The sequence below is a fragment of the Lissotriton helveticus genome, chromosome 3_1, assembly GCF_964261635.1.
Source record: "Lissotriton helveticus chromosome 3_1, aLisHel1.1, whole genome shotgun sequence".
Taxonomy (NCBI): domain Eukaryota; kingdom Metazoa; phylum Chordata; class Amphibia; order Caudata; family Salamandridae; genus Lissotriton; species Lissotriton helveticus.
In genome coordinates this window covers 1,753,416,338-1,753,436,976 of record NC_136061.1, presented here as the reverse complement: position 1 = coordinate 1,753,436,976, position 20,639 = coordinate 1,753,416,338, and the positions used below count along the sequence as shown (strand labels likewise).

The window sequence follows — 20,639 nt, the reverse complement described above, 5'->3', positions numbered from 1 at the left end:
CACTGGGGTTACGTAAGTGCGGTGCATGAAATTAAAATGGATCAATTTGAAACGTGCGTTACACGACACCTTCCTGTTAAGCGTCCCTATCCGTTTCCGTTGTCCCGGGTCTAAGGCGACCCCAGATCCGCCTCCCATGCCGCCCAGGACGGGGATATCGGGGGGGCTGAGTCACATCTCATCGCCGTATATAACAGCGTTATCAGTCGCCGTCCTGTGCCGCACGATAGCAGGATATTCAAAGTATGGGACACCTGGGGCGCCTCAGGGAACTGTGGCCAGGTCGCTCTCGCCATGTCCTGCAGGCCTCTATAGTGGAGATATTGACCCCCAGTAAGACTGAAAGCCTCCGTAGCTCTCTCCAGGGTCACGAAGGACTCGTCTGGATACAGGTCTGCTAAGGTTTCACAGCCGCCCTCACGCCATTCCCGAAACGACATGTGCTCCTCCATTAATGTGACCGGTGCCAATATCCATACTGGTGGCTCCCTATGAAAAGGGGCCCGTCTCAGCACCCTGTGCCGGACAATATACGGCAGGGAGTCGTCCGCTCCTCTACCACGCATCAGAGCCACCTGTGACGTCTTCTCATCTGCGCTACCTGCCAGGAGTCGCAACTCCCAATTGTCCGTACCCGCGAACCAGCGCGCAGCTGGGATAAGTTGGGCCGCGTAATAGTATAAATCAAAACGCGGGGCTTCTAGGCCCCCCTCTTCCCAGCGTCTGACCACCGTGCGCAACGCAACTCTGCTGCGCCTGCCCGCCCAAAGCAGGGAGGTGGGCAACGTATTAAGTTTGTTGAAAATACGAGGAGGAAGAGGACAGAGGGTATTCTGTAGGATATACAATACTCTGGGCAGCATCACCATCTTCGAGACGGCCAACCGTCCCATGAGAGAGAGTGGAAGCGTATTCCAGAAGGATACAGATTGTTGTAGGGAACTAAGCACACGGTCGGCGTTCCGGGCCAGCAACTGTTCATCAGAGACAGCCACCTGGATACCCAGATAGCGGAAGGCCTCCATCTCCCACCGCAGTCACAGGGGCGGGAAACCCACTCTGGGGTCCTCACCGCATCCCGCAAGGGGAAAGATCAGGGACTTCTCAGGATTAAGGCGCAGTCCAGAAGCTGCACCAAAGCGCTCCAAGTGACGTAACAGGAGCGGTAGCGACTCCCGAGGGGAGGTCAGGTAGAACATCGCATCATCCGCGTAAAGCGAGACCAAGTGTACCACATCCCCCACTCGTATTCCCCAGGGTGCCATCTCCGCATGGAGTGACACCGCCAGGGGCTCAATCGCCAGAGCGAATAGGAGCGGTGACAGGGGGAACCCCTAGCGGGTGCCCCTGCCCAACTGCCACTCCTCCGAGCGGGCCGCTCCGAGTCTGACCCTGGCTGTAGGCGCACTGTATAGAATACGGATCCAGGGGCAGAAAAGGGGCCCCACCCCCGCCAACCGAAGCACCTCCAACAGGTACCCCCAGCTAACTGTATCGAAGGCTTTAGCCAGGTCTATTGAGACCAGGACCTGAGGATCCTCCCTGGTACGCACTTCATGGAGAACGTGACTCAGGCGCCGGAGATTCATGGCGGTGTTGCGGCCCGGAATGAACCCGCACTGATCATGATGAACTAAGCGCGCCATATGAGGCGCCAGCCGAGTGGCCAAGATCTTAGTGAGGATTTTTGCGTCGGTATTGATTAAAGTGATTGGCCGGTAGGCCGCTGGATCACAGCTATCCCCACCCGGTTTCAGGAGCATGCAGACCTCTCCCTGCCGCATGGTGGGCGGGAGTGTGGCACGCTCCAACGCTTCATGGTAAACCTGCAGGAGGTGGGGCGCGAGGATATCTGCAAACGCCTGGTAAAACTTTGGAGGAAAACCATCTCCACCCGGTGCCTTAGCCTTCGGTAGGGCGGCCAACGCCACTCTGACCTCATGAAGCGTCACCGGAACATCCATTTCCTCAGCATCCTCCCTAGAGAGGGTCTGAAGAGGCAAATCACGGAGGTATGGCTGATACGATGCCCCCGCCACCAGGGGGTCAGCGGTATAGACCTCCTGTAGATGAGTACGAAGCACCACAAGGATGTCCCGTTCCGAGTGCACCAGGTCCCCGGCGGGGTTTCTCAGTGCCACGATCCTGGCAGGGGCCGATTCCCTACGGAGAATCCAGGCCAGCAATCGGCCCGACTTGTCCCCCTCACGGTGGAGTCGCTGTCGATAGCGGCCAAGAGTGAATCTATCCAGCCGGTCCAGGATATCATGAACGCCCTCTCGGGCCATCCGCTCAGAGTCCATGTTCAACCCATCCGGGTCCGGTAAGGATTGGTAGTGTCTGAGGCGCTCCTCAGCACTCGTGAGTTCACGGAGCAGCTGTTTGCGGACTCCATATGTCAGACCCATACATGCGCCCCGCACGACCGCCTTAAGGGCATCCCATTTGGTTGCAAAAGGAATATCACCCACTCCCCAGTTCAGGTCCAAATAGGAACGCAGGGACGTCTCCACATGGTCCCGTCCCACCGGATCCTGTAAAAGATCCCCTGGCATCCGCCAGGTCCTTGGGCGGGAGGACCGGTCCACCCATTGTACCACGCACGTCACGGGCGAATGGTCGGACAAAAACCGGGCCTGATGTGTGACCGATAAGACAAGGGATGCACCAATGTTGGCAGCAAGGACTCTGTCGAGCCTATTATGTGTGTTGTGTGTGGGGGTATAACAAGTGTAGAGCTTCAGTCCCGGGTTACCGAGGCGCCAGACATCAACAGCACCCAGATTATCCATCACCTCCCGGAGACGTGCCGTCATCCGTGGCTTCGTACCCGCGCGGGGGGGATGCCTGTCCTGCAGTGGATCCAGTACACAATTAAAATCTCCAAACCAGAGGAGGGGGGCATCTAAGTCTGACACCATAAGCTCCTGCAAGCCGGCAAAGAAACTCTGGTCATCTACATTAGGTGCATAAGAGTTCACCAGCAGGAAGTCCCTCCCATCAAGTTTCACTCGTATAAGAATATATCTGCCCTCAACATCTGCCTCGACATACTGAACCGCCAGGGGAACCCCGGGTGCCACCCAGATCAGGACCCCCGTAGCATAGGTAGAGAAGGAGGAATGGAACATCTGACCCCTCCAATTCTTCGCCAACTTAAGAGCAATTCCTCATTCATATACGCTTCCTGTAAACACGCCACAGAAACTCCATGGCGGCGAAGGAAGGACAGCACCCTGTGCCGTTTGGAGCAAGTACCCAGGCCACGCACGTTCCAAGATAAAAATTTGAATCCCATAAGCTTTGGTCCTGCCCATCCGGGCACCCAAGTTTAGCCTCTGCAAGCAGCCTCCCAGGGGCGCGAACAGCAGTACACTCTATGCCAAAAACAGTTCCCCCCACAACACCCCCAACCCCACAATGCCCCCAACCACACAACCTCTGAAAAGCCCCCCCCTCACCCACCCATGCGCAGGAATGGTGCAACAAAAAAACACGCCCTCCCCCTGCCAGCGCCATCCAAAAACAGTGGGACTCAACACCCCGCCAGAAACAGTCCCCCCACCCCCACCCGCGAGCAAAAGGACAGCAACAACCAAAAACGCTACCCTGCCCTTCCCCTGCCAGTGCCAGGACGTGCACAGCCACCCCATACAACCCATGCACCCCACACTCACACACAACCAACCAGAACCACCCCCCCCCCCCAACTCTCCGAGGACCCAATGTTCCAGGACAGTCTCCGGGAATGTCCATGAAAGACAGTTCCAATGCTGGGCGACGGTACGCCATAAACGCTTGGACCCCGCAGCACATCACCCCGTCCAACGGAGCATCAATCCTTTGCTCAGTCAGCCAACCAGGGTTCCCAGCACCAAGCAGAGACAGCATTAGTCTGACAAAATCCAGGAAGGAAGGCCCACCCAACCTCCGAGGGCAACAACGTTTTAGCAAGACAGTACCTTATATCAGAGCCCCCTCAGGACGTGTTTCGGAGAGGGCAGTTTCCGGTATCACCGGAGGAGCGGAGTGTGCATCCGGCAAAGTTTCCTGCAAGGTATCTGGGACCAGGATCTCACCAGATGCAGGTGCTTCAGGCGACTCCGGAGCGGCTCCCGCCGACGATGTTCTCACGTGAAGTACCCCATCCTCCCCCACGGTAATCCGAGGCTCGGCAGAACCCCGAGATCTAGACCTGCGTCTCCCTCTGCCTCGCCGACGCCTCTGGGGCGGGTCCCCCAGGTCTCGCGGGGGCCGCCCCGCTCACCAGGGGGTAGGCCGTCTCCGTGTATCTCGAGCCACTCCCACACCTCTGCCGGGGACTCGAAGAAGTGAGCGCGTCCCTGGGAGAGCACCTTGAGTTTGGCTGGGCTCCGTTGTTCCTGCACCTGTTGAGTATAATCAGGATAAATGGAAACACGGCTATTTTCAATGGTGATGGACTCCATTTCCCTCGCGGCCCGTAGAATACAATCACGATCTTTATAGTTCAGGATCTTTGCAATGAGGGCTCTAGGCGGCTCGCCAGGGCATGGAGGGGGGACCAGGGCTCTGTGTGCCCTCTCAATGACAAAGACACTGGACAGGCCGGTCGGGCACAGCTGGGTACGGATCCACGTCTCCAAGAAGCGTTCAGCATTTCCCGCCTCCAGGCGTTCCGGGACGCCCAGGACCCTGATGTTACTCCGACGGGCCCTACCTTCCGCATCCTCAGCTCTTCTCTCCAGTGCACGGGTAGTGGACGTCAGGTGTGTGACCGATTTTTGCAAGGAAGCCACTTCAGTTTGTAATTGTGCGATGTTGCCCTCCGCATCTGAGACCTTGTCTGCCACCTTTCGGAGATCCGTCCGGAGGAGGTTCACATCTATCGATACAGTCTCGATCTGCCTCTCCAAGTCAGAATGGGATCCCTGGATAGCCTTCAGGATCTCCGCCCGGGAAGGTTCATGCGGGTCATCCCCCCCATCCTCCGGTCCCGTCTGCCGTGTGATCCTCTGCGATGGCAGCCTTGGGGTGGTATACTGCACAATGGTGTTGGGTTGGGAGGATTTCGCAGTCCTATCCTTGCGGGTCGCCATCTTGGGGGGCAGATCGAAAGCCCCCTCGAAACATCTCAGCTAGGTCCCGCCGGGTCCCACCGGTCATATACAGAGCCCAGCGACAGAGCAAAGACGGAGGACCGGGAGAAAGGACAATGCAGCAGGCGGCGTCAGGTAGACTCGGTCCAAGCGGTGACTCCCACCACGGGGAAAGGGAGAATGTGGCAGCCAGCAATGCACGATGCACCCACCGGGCCGGGTGGGAGGATCTCCGGCGATCAGGTCAAGAACAGCCAACCAACTGGTACCCCCGGCAACCAGCGCACCCCGGGCGAGCCCCCTCACCTTCCAGGAGCAACAGGACAATTTTTGAGCCTCTAGGGGTAAGGCGCACCGCGGGCCGGGGGCACCACAGTCTGCTCTCCGCTGCCACGTAGGAGGGAAGCTGCCCCGGCAGTCGGGCAAAATGGCGTGTAGTTCAGGGGGGCTCCAAGCCGCCCGCGTCCCCCGGAGGTCAGCACCTCAGGTCGCAGCAGGTCCCAGCGCCTCCGCAGGCTCCACGTGGAAGGGCCGCTGCAGTTCACTGCGGAAGGGACGGAGGTCGCAATCCCCACAGCTGTAGAGAAACCAAAGGGGGCAGCCTGCGCAGGCCGCACCGGCACTCAGCGCCGGGACGGGCCCCAAGGCCGACAGATCCGGCTGGACTAGCGTCGAGCCCACGGCGTCCGCGCCGCCTTAGCCCTCCAACAGTCCCGCAGAGCCCCAGGGACCATGGAAGCACTCACCCAGGGCTGCGCTCCGCAACCGGGACCTCCGGTGCAGCAGAGGGTCGGCGGGGGGAGGGGCAGACGCCACAACCCCTTACACGGGTCAGCGGGAGCCACCGGACCTCAAATCAGCCCTCCACCAGTTGCTCTGGACGGTCGCCACTGGTCTCCAACAACCAGGGGATCAGCTGTGGACGCGATCAGCCCCGGAGCAGTGAAACGCCTTCTCCAAGCGGGCCGCACGCACCGCTACTCCCTCGCGCAGGCCCAGTCCGCGGTCTCGCGTAGAGTCAGGCGGAGCCCCAGAGCGCCGCTTCGATCTCCGGCGGCGTTGCCGGGGCACCGGAGGCTCTCCCGGCCATGTGGGGGTCCCAGACGTGACAAGGGAGTATTCGGACCATCAGCACCCCTTTGGAGGGTCCAGCAAGGATCTTTGAGGCAGGATTTAGTGGGTCCTCGGACAGAGCTGGTGAAGCTCACGTTCTGTCGGCCATGCTGCTTGGCCACGCCCCCCCAGGATGAGTTACTTTAGTTAAATACTTTTCAAATAGGCAATAGACTTTTTGAATGCAATAGTTAGTCTGTTGCAATAGGCAACACCATTTCAAACACAATGCAACATTGAGCTCAATGGGAATTTCTAGTTAAATGCAATTAGTTACTTTGTAGATTACTTTTCTAAACTCAAGACTGGATCCTAGATTTAGTCCTGGGACATGTCCTGTAAACAGTTAAGTAAAAACGTTTTGGTTACAGTAGTGATTTTTAAGGAATATTATTGTATTTTAAAAGTTGACAGAAACTTTTTCAGTTGAAATTACTAAAGTTATCCTATGGAAGGAAATTCAGTTTGCGGGTAAAGTATGTTCACGTTACTTTTGTAATCCAGTGCTGGTCTCCTAGGTTCAGCACTTACACCTCTATCTAAAACAGGCAAGTAATTACGTTTTTATGGTTGGCATGATTTTTAGAGAATATTTGTAAGTTTCAAAAATCGACACTTAGAAACTTTTTCAGCAAAAAGCAGGCAATGATATCCTATGGAAGGAAATTCAAGTTACTGGTAAGTATGGTTAGAATTACTTTTCAGGATCAGTACTGGGCTCAAAGATGCAGCACTGAGGTGTCTCCTGATAACAGGTGAGTAAATCAGAATTTGTAGTTCGGGTGATTTTAGATGAATATTTTAAAGTTCCAAAACTCCACACTTCGAAGAATTTCCAAGTGAAACCAGTCAATGTTAGCCTATGGAAGAAAAGTGAGTTATCAGCTTTTAGGTAAATACTTGACTGGCAGAGTTAAGGTTCTGGGTATAGACTCAGGGGTCTCCCAGGGTCCGGTAGGTACAGTTGGTACACCCTCAGCGGCACAGGGGCAGCCGGATGTAGAGGTAGTTAGGCCCAATGTTATCCAATGAGAGGCAGGGGGCCTTCGGTTGGCGGCTGCTGGCTAGCAGGCCACGCGGTTGTGGGAGCTGGGCTCCTGGTTACTTGCTCAGGGCAAATGGGGAAGTAGGATAGGGCAAAGGTTGCACTGCCAGGGGCCCTCGGGCGGCTGGGTGCAGGGTGCTTTTGAGCCATCGGGCGCTCAATGTTATTCAAAGGCGATCTTGAAAAGGGAACAAAGGCTGCAGGCTCTGGGACGGAGGATCTTCTGGAGCGGCCAACACTTTGAGGGGTAATTTGGGATCTTGGAGGTTAGGTAGGCACCCCGGAGGTGGGCACATGGGGCCGGGGGCGCCGGGTGCAGGGGTGTCTTTTGATGTCGGGAAATCTTACCCTCTGTTGGTCGCGTTTGGGGGGGTCCCTGGTTCTGAGAGTGCAGGCGTCGTCTGGGTCATCGAGGAGGGTCCTTGGGCCCTGGATTCCAGGTCAGAATCACCCGGGGGACGTCCTCCGGGTCTTTTCCTCTCGGGCACAGGCCAGGCTCGGCGGGTGCAGAGTGGGCCGGATTCGCGGTTCCTTGCTGGCACCAGGGGTGTTGCTGGTTTGAGCAGAACCACTGCTCATGGGAGTACCCGTCTCTAGATGAGCAAGGCAGGTAGGTCCTCCGGGGTTTTCAAGGTTGCTGTCCGCAGGAGACGTTGGGATTTTGCAGGAGCAGGTTCAAGGATCAACAGGCCGGTAGGGCTGGTGCCAAGTCAGTTGTTGTCGTCCTTTTGTTAGCAGCTGCACGGCAGGTCGTCCTTCTTCTTGTCCTTCTTCTTGTTATTCTTCTTGTTTCGACATTGGGATCTGAGGAAGGAAGGTTCAGGGTGCCCCTAAATACAAAATTTAGGGGCGTTACAGGTAGGGTGAGGGTAGGGACCAATGGGTCCCTGTCCTGGGGTGGGTACACCCCCTATCCTGCTCCTCTCCTGTGGGAGGGGGGCAGGAGCCTAGCTGTGAGTGGGTAGGGTTCCCCATCCTCAAGATGGCGGTAGCCCGGAGTCGTGCTTCATCTCGCCTCTCCCACCTGAGGGGTGGAGTTGGCACAGGCTGGTACACGACCTTTCCTGACGTAGGGTTTCCTGTCAGTCTTCCCGCCAGAGTAGAGGTCAGGACTGGTGGGGGCCAGTTGCTGAGTACAGCAAGTGGCCTAGAGAAGCTCACAAAGGCGGTATGCCTTTGAAGCTTCTCCCTGCCCATCCTGGGGGAGGAGACCTAGCACCTAGCCCAGGATGTGCATTGTTGCAGTCCCAGGAGAGCGGGGGGCTCTCCTTCCAGGGGCCCAGCAACATGTCTGCTGTGTGGCAGCCTAGGCAGCCTCTTAGACAAGACGTGGATTTCATGTAGGTTTCAGGGGGCATCTCTAAGATGCCCTCTGTAGTGCATTTTACATTAAATCCCACACTGGCATCAGTGTGGGTTTAATGTGCTGAGAAGTTTGATATCAAACTTATCAGTCTTCAGTGTAGCCATTATGGTACTGTGGAGTTCGTAATGACACCCTCCCATCACCATATACTCTTAATGGCATCACTGCACTTACAGTGCCCAGGAATGGCCCTGGGTACTGTAGGGGCATAGGGCTCATGCACCTGTGCCCACACCACTGGCATAGGGCACCCAGCTAGAGGGGTGACTGATGTATGCCAGGGCAGTGGGCTTGTGTACGTGGCACACAGTGTGCCATGTCAACTCTTTGTTTAGTTCTGCACCAGGACACTCAGCCTGCAAAGGGGGTGGGTGGGTGGGTGGGTGGGTGGGTGTGTGTGTGTGTGTGTGTGTGTGGGTGTGTGTGTGTGTGTGTGTGTCTGTCTGTCTGTCTGTCTGTCTGTCTGTCTGTCTGTCTGTCTGTCTGTCTGTCTGTCTGTCTGTCTGTCTGTCTGTCTGTCTGTCTGTCTGTCTGTCTGTCCCCTAAGGAGGGCACAATAAGTGCTGCAGCCCTTAGGGTTCTTCTCTGGTCACATTGCCCTGGGTACCTATGGTACCATTTACCAGGGGGTGACATGTGGCCAAAGATGCCAATTGGGTTTTAGCTTCAATACAGTTTTTAGGGAAGGAACACAGGCCCTGGGCACCTGATCGGCAGGAGCCCAGGGCACACTCAGTCAAAGCACATCAGCAATTCAGCAAAAAGTGGGGGCATACCATGCAAGAAAGATGGCACTTTCTCACATGCCACAATCAATGTAATGCCTTGAAGTACTTTTTTTTAGTAGTCCCATTAAAAGGTTAGCCAGGCTGAGGTGTCAGCTGGTAACTCGGTATTATCCAACGGGGCTACTAACTTTTCCACAGCAAAATGGCAATTTGGAAGTGTTGCTGTCAGGACATATTAAAAGTATATGTCCTACTTAATAATATATAGTGGCCTTCCTTGGGGGAGACCTACATATATTAACAGAAGTGGGTGGGGTTTTGCCATTGGATTAAATGGCAAAGTCAAACTAGCAATTTAAAACTGCTCTTCCGGGCTGCAGTGGGAGGCGGGGAGCAATTTTGTTCTTTGTCCCACACAGGGTGGCATAACCAGTACCGCAGCCCTGGGGATACTCTGTTCCTGGACACACTTGGTACTATATACTAGGGACATATAGTTGCAGGTAGCCAATTCAACATACATTTTTTAAGGTAAGGGGTTAGAACACTAGCACTGAGGTCTGGTTAGCAGGCCTCAGTGTACTCTGGGTTGAAAAAACAGCAGCATCAGTCTTCAACTTTGGGGGTGATCATCCAAAAAGAGCCAAGGTGCTGGTAGATGTGGTTTTCATAGATAACTATTTCTGGGCTTTTTAGCTAATCCACTATTGAACTAAGCTGCCTCCTCAATGAAGATGCTTGGTGGACCATCTCGTTTTACTAGGAGCATACAAGACTGGTACAGACCTCTAATAGGCTACTTATGCCAGACCATCACCCCTGCAGGAAGGATGTTTTTAAGGCCCCAGTTGTTTTCTGCTTTACTTAATTCCCTTCAGGCAACAATACACATTCGATTAGAATCAAGGTAGTATGGATAGCTTTCTAAATCCATGTTTCTAAAATAGTATTCTGAAGGGCAGCCACTTGGCCACATTCATTCACCCTTTGTAAATATTGTGTTGTCTTTTAGCAGTAGTTGAGAAATATGATTTGTGGCAGAACCTTGGATGTTTTTACAGCTGCCATACCCCTCAGCTAATGTTATGTTTATGCTTAGTAAGAAAGAGGAAGTAGGGTTTGGGGACACAGTAGTAACTTCAAGTGATATTCCACAGTCACAGTGGCTTCTGGGCTTTTAATTCATTTGACCTCTCTGTGGTTGAGTAGAAGGCAGGGTCTTGCATACCCGTGGCCTTCCAGATGTCTTTCTCTGTTAGGACAAGTGCTTACAGTCCCTTCCTATAGCAGACACAGGCATCTAACTTGTAAAGTAAAGGGAAACGTATTGACTTGGAGACTAAAATCACAATAGTAAGGAGTCTGCAGCAAGCCTCACAATTGGTAAAGGGTTCAAAAGAGGGCTAAAAGAAGAGGTTCTTTTTTGACTGTGTCAATGTGAGAGCAGCTTGGCTCCAGTATGGGGTTCTACACTTGGTGACACTAGACTCTGTTGATCTTGAGTGATATGCCTTGAGAGATATTCGAAGGTTTTTAGTGCCAACACTACATTTGCAGTAGAGCTCTTGTGCTGAAATGACATGTCTTCTTGTCCCCTTTCCCCTGCAGGAAAACAGCGGCAGAAGGAAGCTGTGGCTGCACGAAAGGTACGTTCTTCAGGACTTCCATGTGATATTGCAAACCAAGGTACTGGGGCTGGATATCCCAGGGTATCGTGGTCCTTAAAGAACAATTTCTTCACATGTGGAAGAGTAAGTGGGTGGGGCTTCCTAACACACAATCACACCAGGGCCCCCTGGCGGTGGCTTGGCAGCAACGCTGCTAGCATTTCACAGTAACTGTATGGAAATCCAGACATTTGTCTGACCCTGTCTTGGTCATTCCACCTTTTCAGGTGCACCACTTTATCATGGAATACCCTTAACTTCCCTACATGCCAGGCTAGCACTGGGAATAACTAGCACTCAGGCCGTACCCCTCATGTGTTTCTTTCTCTCCTGTGTGATAAACATTTCCCCCTCTTTAGGTTACCAGAAACCACAGAGCAGCCAGGTTTGCTGTAGGCCTCACCTTCACCCTTCAGACTCGGAGTTGATTTCCTACTCAGATGAAGGGTCGCCCGGTGGCATCAGTGCTGCCCACTCCCCAGGTAATGGCAATCTGTTGTCTTTTTGATGGTTTTTAACGCACCATTTTAATTATAAAATATAATGGGGCAGATTTACAAGCCCCTTGTGCTGCCGGTGCATCACTTTGTGTGACTCACCGGTGGCGCAGCCTGCTAAGTGATATTTACAAGAAAAGGTAAAGTCACCTTGCATGACTTAACCTGTGCTTGTATATATCGCCCCTGTTCACGCAACACTTTGCGTGTTAGGGCTGTGACATGGGTGTAGCTGTGGGTGTTCCCACTCAACTCCCATGTTCACTGATTCATTTCCAGATTTATGAGAAATAGTAAATCTGGAAATGCGTCTGAATGCTATGCCACCTTAGGGGTGGTTTTGCGAGGTGCAATGAGGAGAAATGTTTTCATTTCTCCTTGTTTTTTTCCCGCACACATTGGAAGAGGAAATCACTTCAATTGATTGTTTTTATTCAGGAAGGTACACCTTCCTGCACAAAAACAATCTCCCCACGACGCAGGCATCCTTGCACCATAGTGCAAGGGTGCCTGCACCGGCGCATGGCAGCTGTTTGTGCGCCAGTGCAGGGGAAAGCACAGAGATGTGACGTATTGTTGTAAATTTGTCGCATCCCTGTGCTTTGAAAATAACGCAGCGCGGCGCAGCAAAATGACTTGCGGCACCGCGCTGCGTTAGTTTCTTGTAGATCTGCCCCAACGTCTTTATATCATAAGCTTGCACTTTGGAAAGGCATCATGACTAAAGTGTTCTGAACAGGATGCGTGAAGGCTCAGTGGGTTAGCATCTGCCCTACAGTTTTCTCTTTGAGTATCTGGCCACAGGTTAAAAAAAAATATGTGCTTTGCTTATAGTGCCATGTCCTAATGGTATGTTTTTGATGACATCAGAAAGATGTATGGCTTCTTCAGTCCTGCTGAGGTGTGTATCTGAGGCCTGCACGTATCTCTGCAATTGGAGCATTAAAAGCTCTCACCAGACATCAAACACAGGGACTAAGCTGCACATATAACTTTAGAAAACGATATATTTTTTTAATAATTTGGTTTGCTAATGCACTGTCAACTTTCTCACATTTTGCTGTCTGTCTGCTCACAGATTACGCAGAACCGGATGTCATTCCAGGCGGCGTTAATGCGCAGAAAGTCCCGTCCACCTTCAAGCCGGGTCCAGATGAGGGCTACACTCTGCCCCTGGTGGTGAGTCACTACGACGTGCCAGGCCGCTTCCACGAGTACACTGAGCCGCTTCCTCCTGAGCCAGAGTATGCCACCCCATTTACGGACCAGGCGTTGGCCTCTGCTGCTAGGAAGAACATCTGTATTGTGAAAGTCATCCCTCCTGCACAAGGGAAGAAGACACCTCAACTCACCAGTGGCCTGCCGGGTCAGTATGACTCTCCTGCCCAGCGGAGACCAACGGCGGAGGTGGACTTTCAGGCTGAAGGCCTGGTTGTGCCTGATGGGCACTGTAAGGGAGGGGGCCAAGGGCTGCCTGACAGAACTCTCACAGGCAGAGGCGCTGCTTGCCGGGAGCTACCACCGGTGCCTTGGGGCCACTTCAAGACAAGGGACTCTCTTCCACATGTCTATCAGGAGCCTCTGTGAAGTACCAAGAGGACACCGTAGCCGTCACTGGTTGCTTTGGTCCAACTTCCTGTGAGCCCTCTCTTTAGCCCAGACAAGAGGGCAGGGAGCAAAATGTTCCTGTGTAGGAGACGACATCTTGGTTTCTACTTTGAGCAGATCTGTTCGCCTCCACATGACTTGTTCAGTTCCTGCCCAAGTGGTTACCCTATACATAAGACTGGGTAGATGGGCTGTTAGTGCCAAAAGTGTGCCTTCTTTTGTTTCCATTGCACTTGTGCCCATGTAGCGGGAGTGCGCTATCTTTGCCAAAGCTGCTCCGTCTTTTATTTCCTTGTACTTGGGTATAAGACTTTCTTTTGTCCACTGCACTTGTGTCCAAGTAGCAGGGTGGGCTTTCAGTGTCAAAGTTGGTCCTTTCTTTGTCTTCCTGGCAGTTAGAGCCGACTATAATCATACTGTTAGTGTTAAATCAGATGGTTTTGTTGTCACTGTTCACATGTTTAATATCAGTGGCCGGCTGCCTGTGCCATATATGTTCCTTCCTTTTCTCTCCATTGACCCGGAGTCCACGAGAAGCAATTTGGCAGGAAGCGCCAACGCTGGCCCTTCTTTTGTTTCTTTATATTGTTCTTGGATCTATGAGAAGTTACTGGCTAGTTAGTGCCAAAACCACTCCTTAGTTTATTTCTTTCAATTATCCTTGCATTCATGAGAAGCGAGTGTCCTATGAGTGGCCAGTGGCCTTTTGTTTCCTTTCCATTCCACTTAGGCCATGCAGAAGTGTTGGGTTATCCATGCCAGATCTGATCCCTCTTTTGTTTCCATTGCGATTGTGTTCAACATGAGTGACATGCTGCCCATGCCGAAGATGTTCTTTCCTTTTTCACCAGTGAGCCTGAGTCCTCAAGCAGCGAGTGGTCAGTTGGTGTCAAAGCTGGTCCTCCTCCTTTTTCTGTCCATTGCACTTAGGCCATGCTGAGGTGGGGAGCTGTTTGTGCCAAACCTGATCCTTCATTTGATTCAATTGCCATTGGATTGATTGGTGAAGGCTGCAAAGTTAGTCTTTCCTTTTTTTTCTTTTGCATTTGGGTTCATGTATCTAAGAAGTTGTCACTGTTGCTGCATTTGAGTCATTTGATTGGCTCTCATAACTGAGGGGGATGTGGTGAGAAAGTAACCCCACTTTTTCACTGACTCTTTGGGAAGCCAAGGACTGGGAACTAGTAGCGGTCTTCTCAATTTGATCTGGTGCCCCTCAGAGAGACAACAAAAAGTAAATAATGTCAAAGACCTAACTCCCCTTCCTGTTGCCCCTCCAGCAACAAATGAATTGTTCAGGTGAACCTAAAGACCGGACACTGCCCACTTCTCTCCAGGGCGACAAGCGCCACGTTAGCACAGATGCTGCAGAGCCTTCCTTGACCAGTCCGCAAATTTGCATAAATCTGTTGCACTTTTTAAAAGCAGTACAGTCCTTTTTGGTTTATTTATGAAGAAATATCCCTTGTCCAAACCTTCAAATTATTAGGCCTACTCTGCTTCTAAAATGTCTTTTGAAGGGGAACTCCAGATGACACACTCCTCGTCATCTTCAATATACAACACAGGGCTGGTCCTGTCGAGCTCTTAGGCCATCATATGCAAAAAACAATCCTGACCAACCCAGAATGCAATGATTTTCAAAACCCTTTGTGTCTCTTATGCCTATTTTTTCCACAAATGCTAAATCATGCACACTTCATTACATTCAGGAAAGCTGCAGTTCTTTTGATTTGTGTTCTTTAATATCACATTGCAAAGTGGTCTGAGTATTTGTACTCCTAATGTGTGAAATGCTCAAAAGCATCATCGATCGATTTTACCGCAACCTGAAGTTCTAAACTATGCCCTGGGTGGTCCGAAATGCAGGTATTAAATTCTTGGCCCACTTCTATTTTTTAATCCTTGGTGGTCCATCCCTATACGTAGACATCCATCATGGCGATTGTGGGTGTTTCAGGAGCAAAGGATGACATAAGGAGTCTTATGTCCCCAGTCTACTCATACATCTGCCAACTAGGCATGTGGTACATGGCCCTCCGGAACGAGGAGTGAATGCAATAGGACACAAAGCTCTCAAGATCTCCAAGTCATTTTGACGGATTTTGGTTTCTGGTACATATCATTCCCTCATCAATTAGCAATAACAACAGGACACAACACTCTCACGGTCTTGCAGCCCGCTTGAGTGATATTTGAGGGATTTTGGATATGAGGTACGTATCTATTTGTAGCACATGTACCTGCAGATCATATGCCTTTCGCACAACTGCGATCTTGTGTTTGGCTCCAAACATTACTACTTGTTTTCCTTCGAAGAAGGGGTGTTGGTTTCGAGGTGACTCATGGTAAATCCACTGGAATCCATAAGCACCAGGACAGAGATGCCAACTCTGTTTCTGCCATCGGGCTTGGATGCGTCTCCACCAGCTGAGTTACAGCAGTGCATTGGAAAATAATTTTGACACTAGAAAATTGGACATTGAAGAGCACCAAGTAACCATAACTGCCTCTGGAACAAGTCATCGATGAACCTCAGACTTGGACATATAAAGATTACCAGTTTGGGGCAATGTAGAAACCTCTGTTTACATTTTGCTCTTCTTACAACAGCAAGTTTCCTTGGTCATAGCCACATCAGGTCTGTAACCAATCTTTACCCACGGACCACAACAAAAATGACTTCTTGGCATGTCAAACTTTCTGGTCCAAAAAGACCATTTGACGCCAGCGCTATGGAAGTATGGCCCTATATGCAGAAATACAGTGACAATAATATACTGATTGGCCTTCTGCTGAGGAGCGCAGGGCATTGAGGGCTTTCACTCTGGATTTGGGACCAACCGGTACCACAGAGGTCCTGGGGGGTGAATTCCTATTTCTTTGTTCCCAGATGACTTTTAAACCAAAGACCAGAAGTCTTCAGTGGCCCCATCGAAACATACATCCAAGACAAAGGCTTCCCAGAGGATTCTGGACTCTGGCTCCAAGAACTGAACACAACATCCCCGGCCTCAGAAGTAAACTCAACAGGTGTATATAGAGGATCTACATTGAAAAGACCCTAATGTCCTTAGTAAAGAATCGACCAGAGAGCACCCTAACTTTTCTGACAAGCCACCCCTGAAAACGTCTCGTCATTTGATGCCACCCACTGTTGTGAAGATTGCTTGTCACCGAAAGGCATCCTTGATATCCGAGGATACCCAAGGTCGATATAGAACACTTGAGGCCAACATACAACTTTTTGAAATCGAGACGAGACCCAACACACTGGCGGCACCAAAATCATCCTGAACACTTAAATGCAGCTTGACATTGAGTGAACCCCTGATAGGGAGTGAACAATTATATACTCACCAGTGACCATTTATGTAGACAGTGAGCAATCATATACTCAATAGTAACCTTTTATATAGACACGGTCACCAGACACATAGTTGCTAGACCACCAAAAGTTCCCAAACACTCACCAAAAGATGTAGACTCCTCTTTGAAGAAGCCATTTTGGAAGACATTGAGCATTCCTTACCTCTAAGAAAAGGAAGGTCGATTTTACACCACCAAAGTCCACTTCACCACACTTGGTACAATCTTATATCACTGAGTACGAGCAATAGACCCTATTAGATACAATGCTTTCTCAAGACAAATCAGGCATAATACACCAACACGACGATGTACACCAGGGTAACAAAGTGGATGTACAAGATAACTGCACTCCTGATTCTCTTGTAGTGCGTACGTCCCGGAAAATAGCTTTAATGCAAGGAACAGGGAATGCTTCACACCAGATAAGGAATGCAAGAAAAGTAATGCAGCAATATGTAGGTCTGGGAGCAATTGCACAGTGTCACATTGCTAATCACTGACCTTTTTCTTTAGTTTCAACAGACACCAGTGAGATAAGATTAAAGATCACTATTTACTGTGGTTTTCAGCTAGTTTAACCTGCCACACCTCCCAGAAACGTATAAAAAAGGTTTTTTTGAATATTGATGAAAGAGAAGGCCTCTCCTGTGCAATTATTACATGTGCTCTTGTTGCAATGGATACTTTCTCTTGACAAACACATATTGGTATGCCGACATGCCCGGCTGCATATTTCTGGCTTTCATCCTGAGGTACAACAGAACCTCATTGGTCAGCCATTTGATGGGGAACACCTCTTTAGGCCACAGGTAGATACAATGTTACCGAGGATTAAGAGGGACACCGATATGGCTATGGGTGTCCTTCAGCAGTCCAAGTCAGAATGTCATAGAAACCAAACGACCAGAATCCAAAGCAGGTCCTATTACCATCTGCTAACCCTATCAGTAACCGCAGATCCTCCCACAAGGCCAGCAGTTGGGTTTGACAAGGACAGTATGTTAGTGGCACATTTCCTGGAGATTAGAGAGGCAAAAGTGCCCAGGGTAGAGAGATCTCTGCTACCTAACAGTGACTAACCTTCCATTCCGCTGTGGCCATCCAGAACCTGTAGAGGAAAGCTGGGGTTATGCCTCCCGTAAAGAGAGGAGATAGCCTCAGACCACTGGGTGTTATCCACCATCACTCACAGCTACTGGCTGGAGTTTCATACCATCTCTTCAAGTCTTTCACTGCACCACCATAAAATAAACAAGGACCATCTAAACACCAAAGAAAAGGTGCAGATGCTCCTACAAACAGAGGCTATCAAATTAGTGCCTCTGATTAAAAAAGGGAATACTTCCTTATTCCCAAAAAGGACCAGGCACTATTTACGAGCACTGAAGCGATCCATCAGATTAGATCAATGCAAGATTGTCATCCTGCAAAACGTCATCATAGGTCTAGCAGGAGGAGGCTATATAGCAACACATGATTTAAAAGACATATACTTTCACATCTCTGTACATCGAGTACACTGACTTTACCAGAGGTTTGTGGTCAATGGAACACAGGATCGGTTCAAGTCCTATTGGTTGGAGTTACCACAGCTCCAAGAGTTTTTACCAAATGTCAGTTGTAGTGGCAGCGTACTTAAGGCACAGCAAAATTCATGTGTTCCCATACCTTAATGACGGGCTGATGAAGAGGTCAGGTCTTGAGTAGTGCCTCACGTACACTCAGCAGGTGACTTTCCTTCTCAACAAATTGAGCTTCACAATCAGTGCCAAAATATTACACTTCTGTTCACACCAAGCCCAGAGTTTTTAGGAGCCACACTCCAATCACTCACAGTGAAAGCTTACCTTAAAAACAACATAGTGATGGCAATTCACGGGTTGGTTCCTCTTTACCACCTGTCACTTATTCTGACATTGAGAATGATAATGAAAATGTCAGTGATGATAGCATCAGCTATTCTTGTAGTCCTGCATGCAAGATTGTGCATGCATCCACTGTAGGAGTACCCAGCCAGACAATGGTGAGAAGCGGTTGTGGGATGCGAGGAACTAGTGGTGGTGGAGCCCAGGATTTAGCACAAGTTGTAATGATAGAACAAGATATGGTTGCTACAGGGGCTATCATTACTCATCCTTCAGCCACAAGTGGTTATCATCGCAGTCACATCAACGACAGGTTGGGGTGTGCACATCGGCCATATTTCTTTACTGGGTCAGCGTTGTGCTCAAGAACCGCTCCTCCATACCAATATGCTTGAACTGATAGCAGTACAGTTAGCCCTTCAAATGAAAATTCAAAAAAGTTGCTCTTAATTTAAATAGACAATATGATCACAATGATGTACATATAGATACAAAGGGGCACACACTCTCCACAACTGTCCAACTGGCACAGATCATTTGGCATTGGGCATTACACAATCAAATATACTTATTGTCATGACATCTTCCAGGATAGAGAATGATTTTGCTGACCAGCTCAGCAGAACACATGGCCAAACGCAAGAGTGGTAGATCAATTCCTAAGCTCCACAGAAGTACATTGGGGTTGACAAAAAATAGGCTTACTTGCCACACGCAAAAATGCCAAAACATTGCACCTTGGTGCCCAGACCCACCATTCCATGGCAACATTCTGAGTATGAGCTGGTCAGACATATTTGCTAAGGCTTTTCCCCTAATAACTCGAAGTTCAAATGCTGTACAGAAAACGCTTCAAACGTAAATGGCACTACTCATTGGCCCTTCGTGGGCACACCCAATGTGGGATTGCCTACTTCTGGAGATGTCCGTTCATACTCATGAAAAACTACTCGACATTCAGAATTTCCTAGAATCACAGCAAGCTAAAATATACCAACCTCAAATTACGCAGTCTTGTGATTTGCCACCAAAAGTCTTAGAATATGGTTATTTGAAACTTCCACACAAGTATATTAAAGTCTTAAAAAAGCCAGATGGCCTAGTATGTGGGCATGTTATATGACTAAATGTGAAAAATCTGTGGTGTACATTGCAATTCTTCAAAGTAAGCATTGATAGCATCATTAGAGCACATTGTCTGTTACTAATTACACTGACCGAAGTCTGGCCTATCCTACGCTTGCGTGAAACGGCCACTACAACGCGGCCGTTTCCATGAATACCTTAACCACGCATGCAGTACAACGCATGCGTGGTTACCACGAAAGCCTTTACCACACATACCTTTACTACGAGGTATGTAGTAAAGGCATATGTGGTAAAGGTTAAAAGTAAAAAAAGGGGGTTTGGGGGGGTCTCCCCCCCCCAAAAATAAAACTCACCAGAAGTCACGTCGGGATATGCAGGCAATCAACGTCGTTTAAGAGAAAACGGAAAAAAACTTCCGCTTCCTCTTAACGACGTATGACATCACAATGGAAGAATTCGAAGAAAAGCAAATGCGTAGAAATACCAATCCGTTGTAACGCAGTCGTGGTAAAGGCATGCGTTGCAACGGAATGCGAAGTAAGAACATACAACCTACGCTTGCATCCAAGTACAAATGGCAGCAACTGCTGCAAAACTGACAAAGGTCAAAATCCCCGCTAAACATAGCATTACATTCTACTGTACCATTCCTATGGAATATCCCATTAGCAGATATCTGTAAGGCTCCCATTTGGTCTTCCACCCACACATTCAGTAAACACGACAATGTCTATACTAATGGCCAACAAGGGACAAAATTGGGCATGCAGTAATCAAACCATTATTCCAAATGTCTATCACACGTGCTCCAAGCTTTGGGATGATGGGTTTTGCTTTTCACTCTATGCAAAGCATGTGAACTACCGTTACACATGCTAACAACAGGAAAATGTTACCTCTAACCATCAGTAGGTGGTAGTGCTGCAGATTCACATAAACCCTACCACCTCCTGTTGCAATGTAATGCTTGTTGCCCAGGACTCAAGTTATAACTTCCAGCTGCTAGGTGCACATACCTACCCTTAGGGAGGAAAAGCAAAGTGCGTTGGATTCTGGTGCGTTTTGTGTTTCCGTGGAAGTACCAAGAGTCCCCTCATGCCCAAAGCCCTTTCTTTGAGATAAACAAGTAGTAATATTGAGAGCCTGACACTAGATGGAAGGAGTGTGGGAAGCATGCAAATTTAGACGAGTACAAGCTACAAACAGATCAA

The 20,639-nt window shown here is 50.1% G+C and overlaps 1 protein-coding gene across 1 annotated transcript in view; it reads left to right on the top strand.

The window, feature by feature from the left end:
- The window catches only part of LOC144823759 (discoidin, CUB and LCCL domain-containing protein 1-like), a 260,003-nt gene extending 240,426 nt beyond the window's left edge, over positions 1-19,577 (top strand). The window contains exons 13-15 of the mRNA XM_078682569.1: positions 10,939-10,976; positions 11,357-11,479; positions 12,573-19,577. Of these exons, the coding sequence (XP_078538695.1) occupies positions 10,939-10,976; positions 11,357-11,479; positions 12,573-13,081 (670 nt within the window). The 3' untranslated portion in view covers positions 13,082-19,577. The remainder of the gene's footprint in view (positions 1-10,938; positions 10,977-11,356; positions 11,480-12,572) is intronic.
- The last annotated feature ends 1,062 nt before the right edge of the window (positions 19,578-20,639 follow it).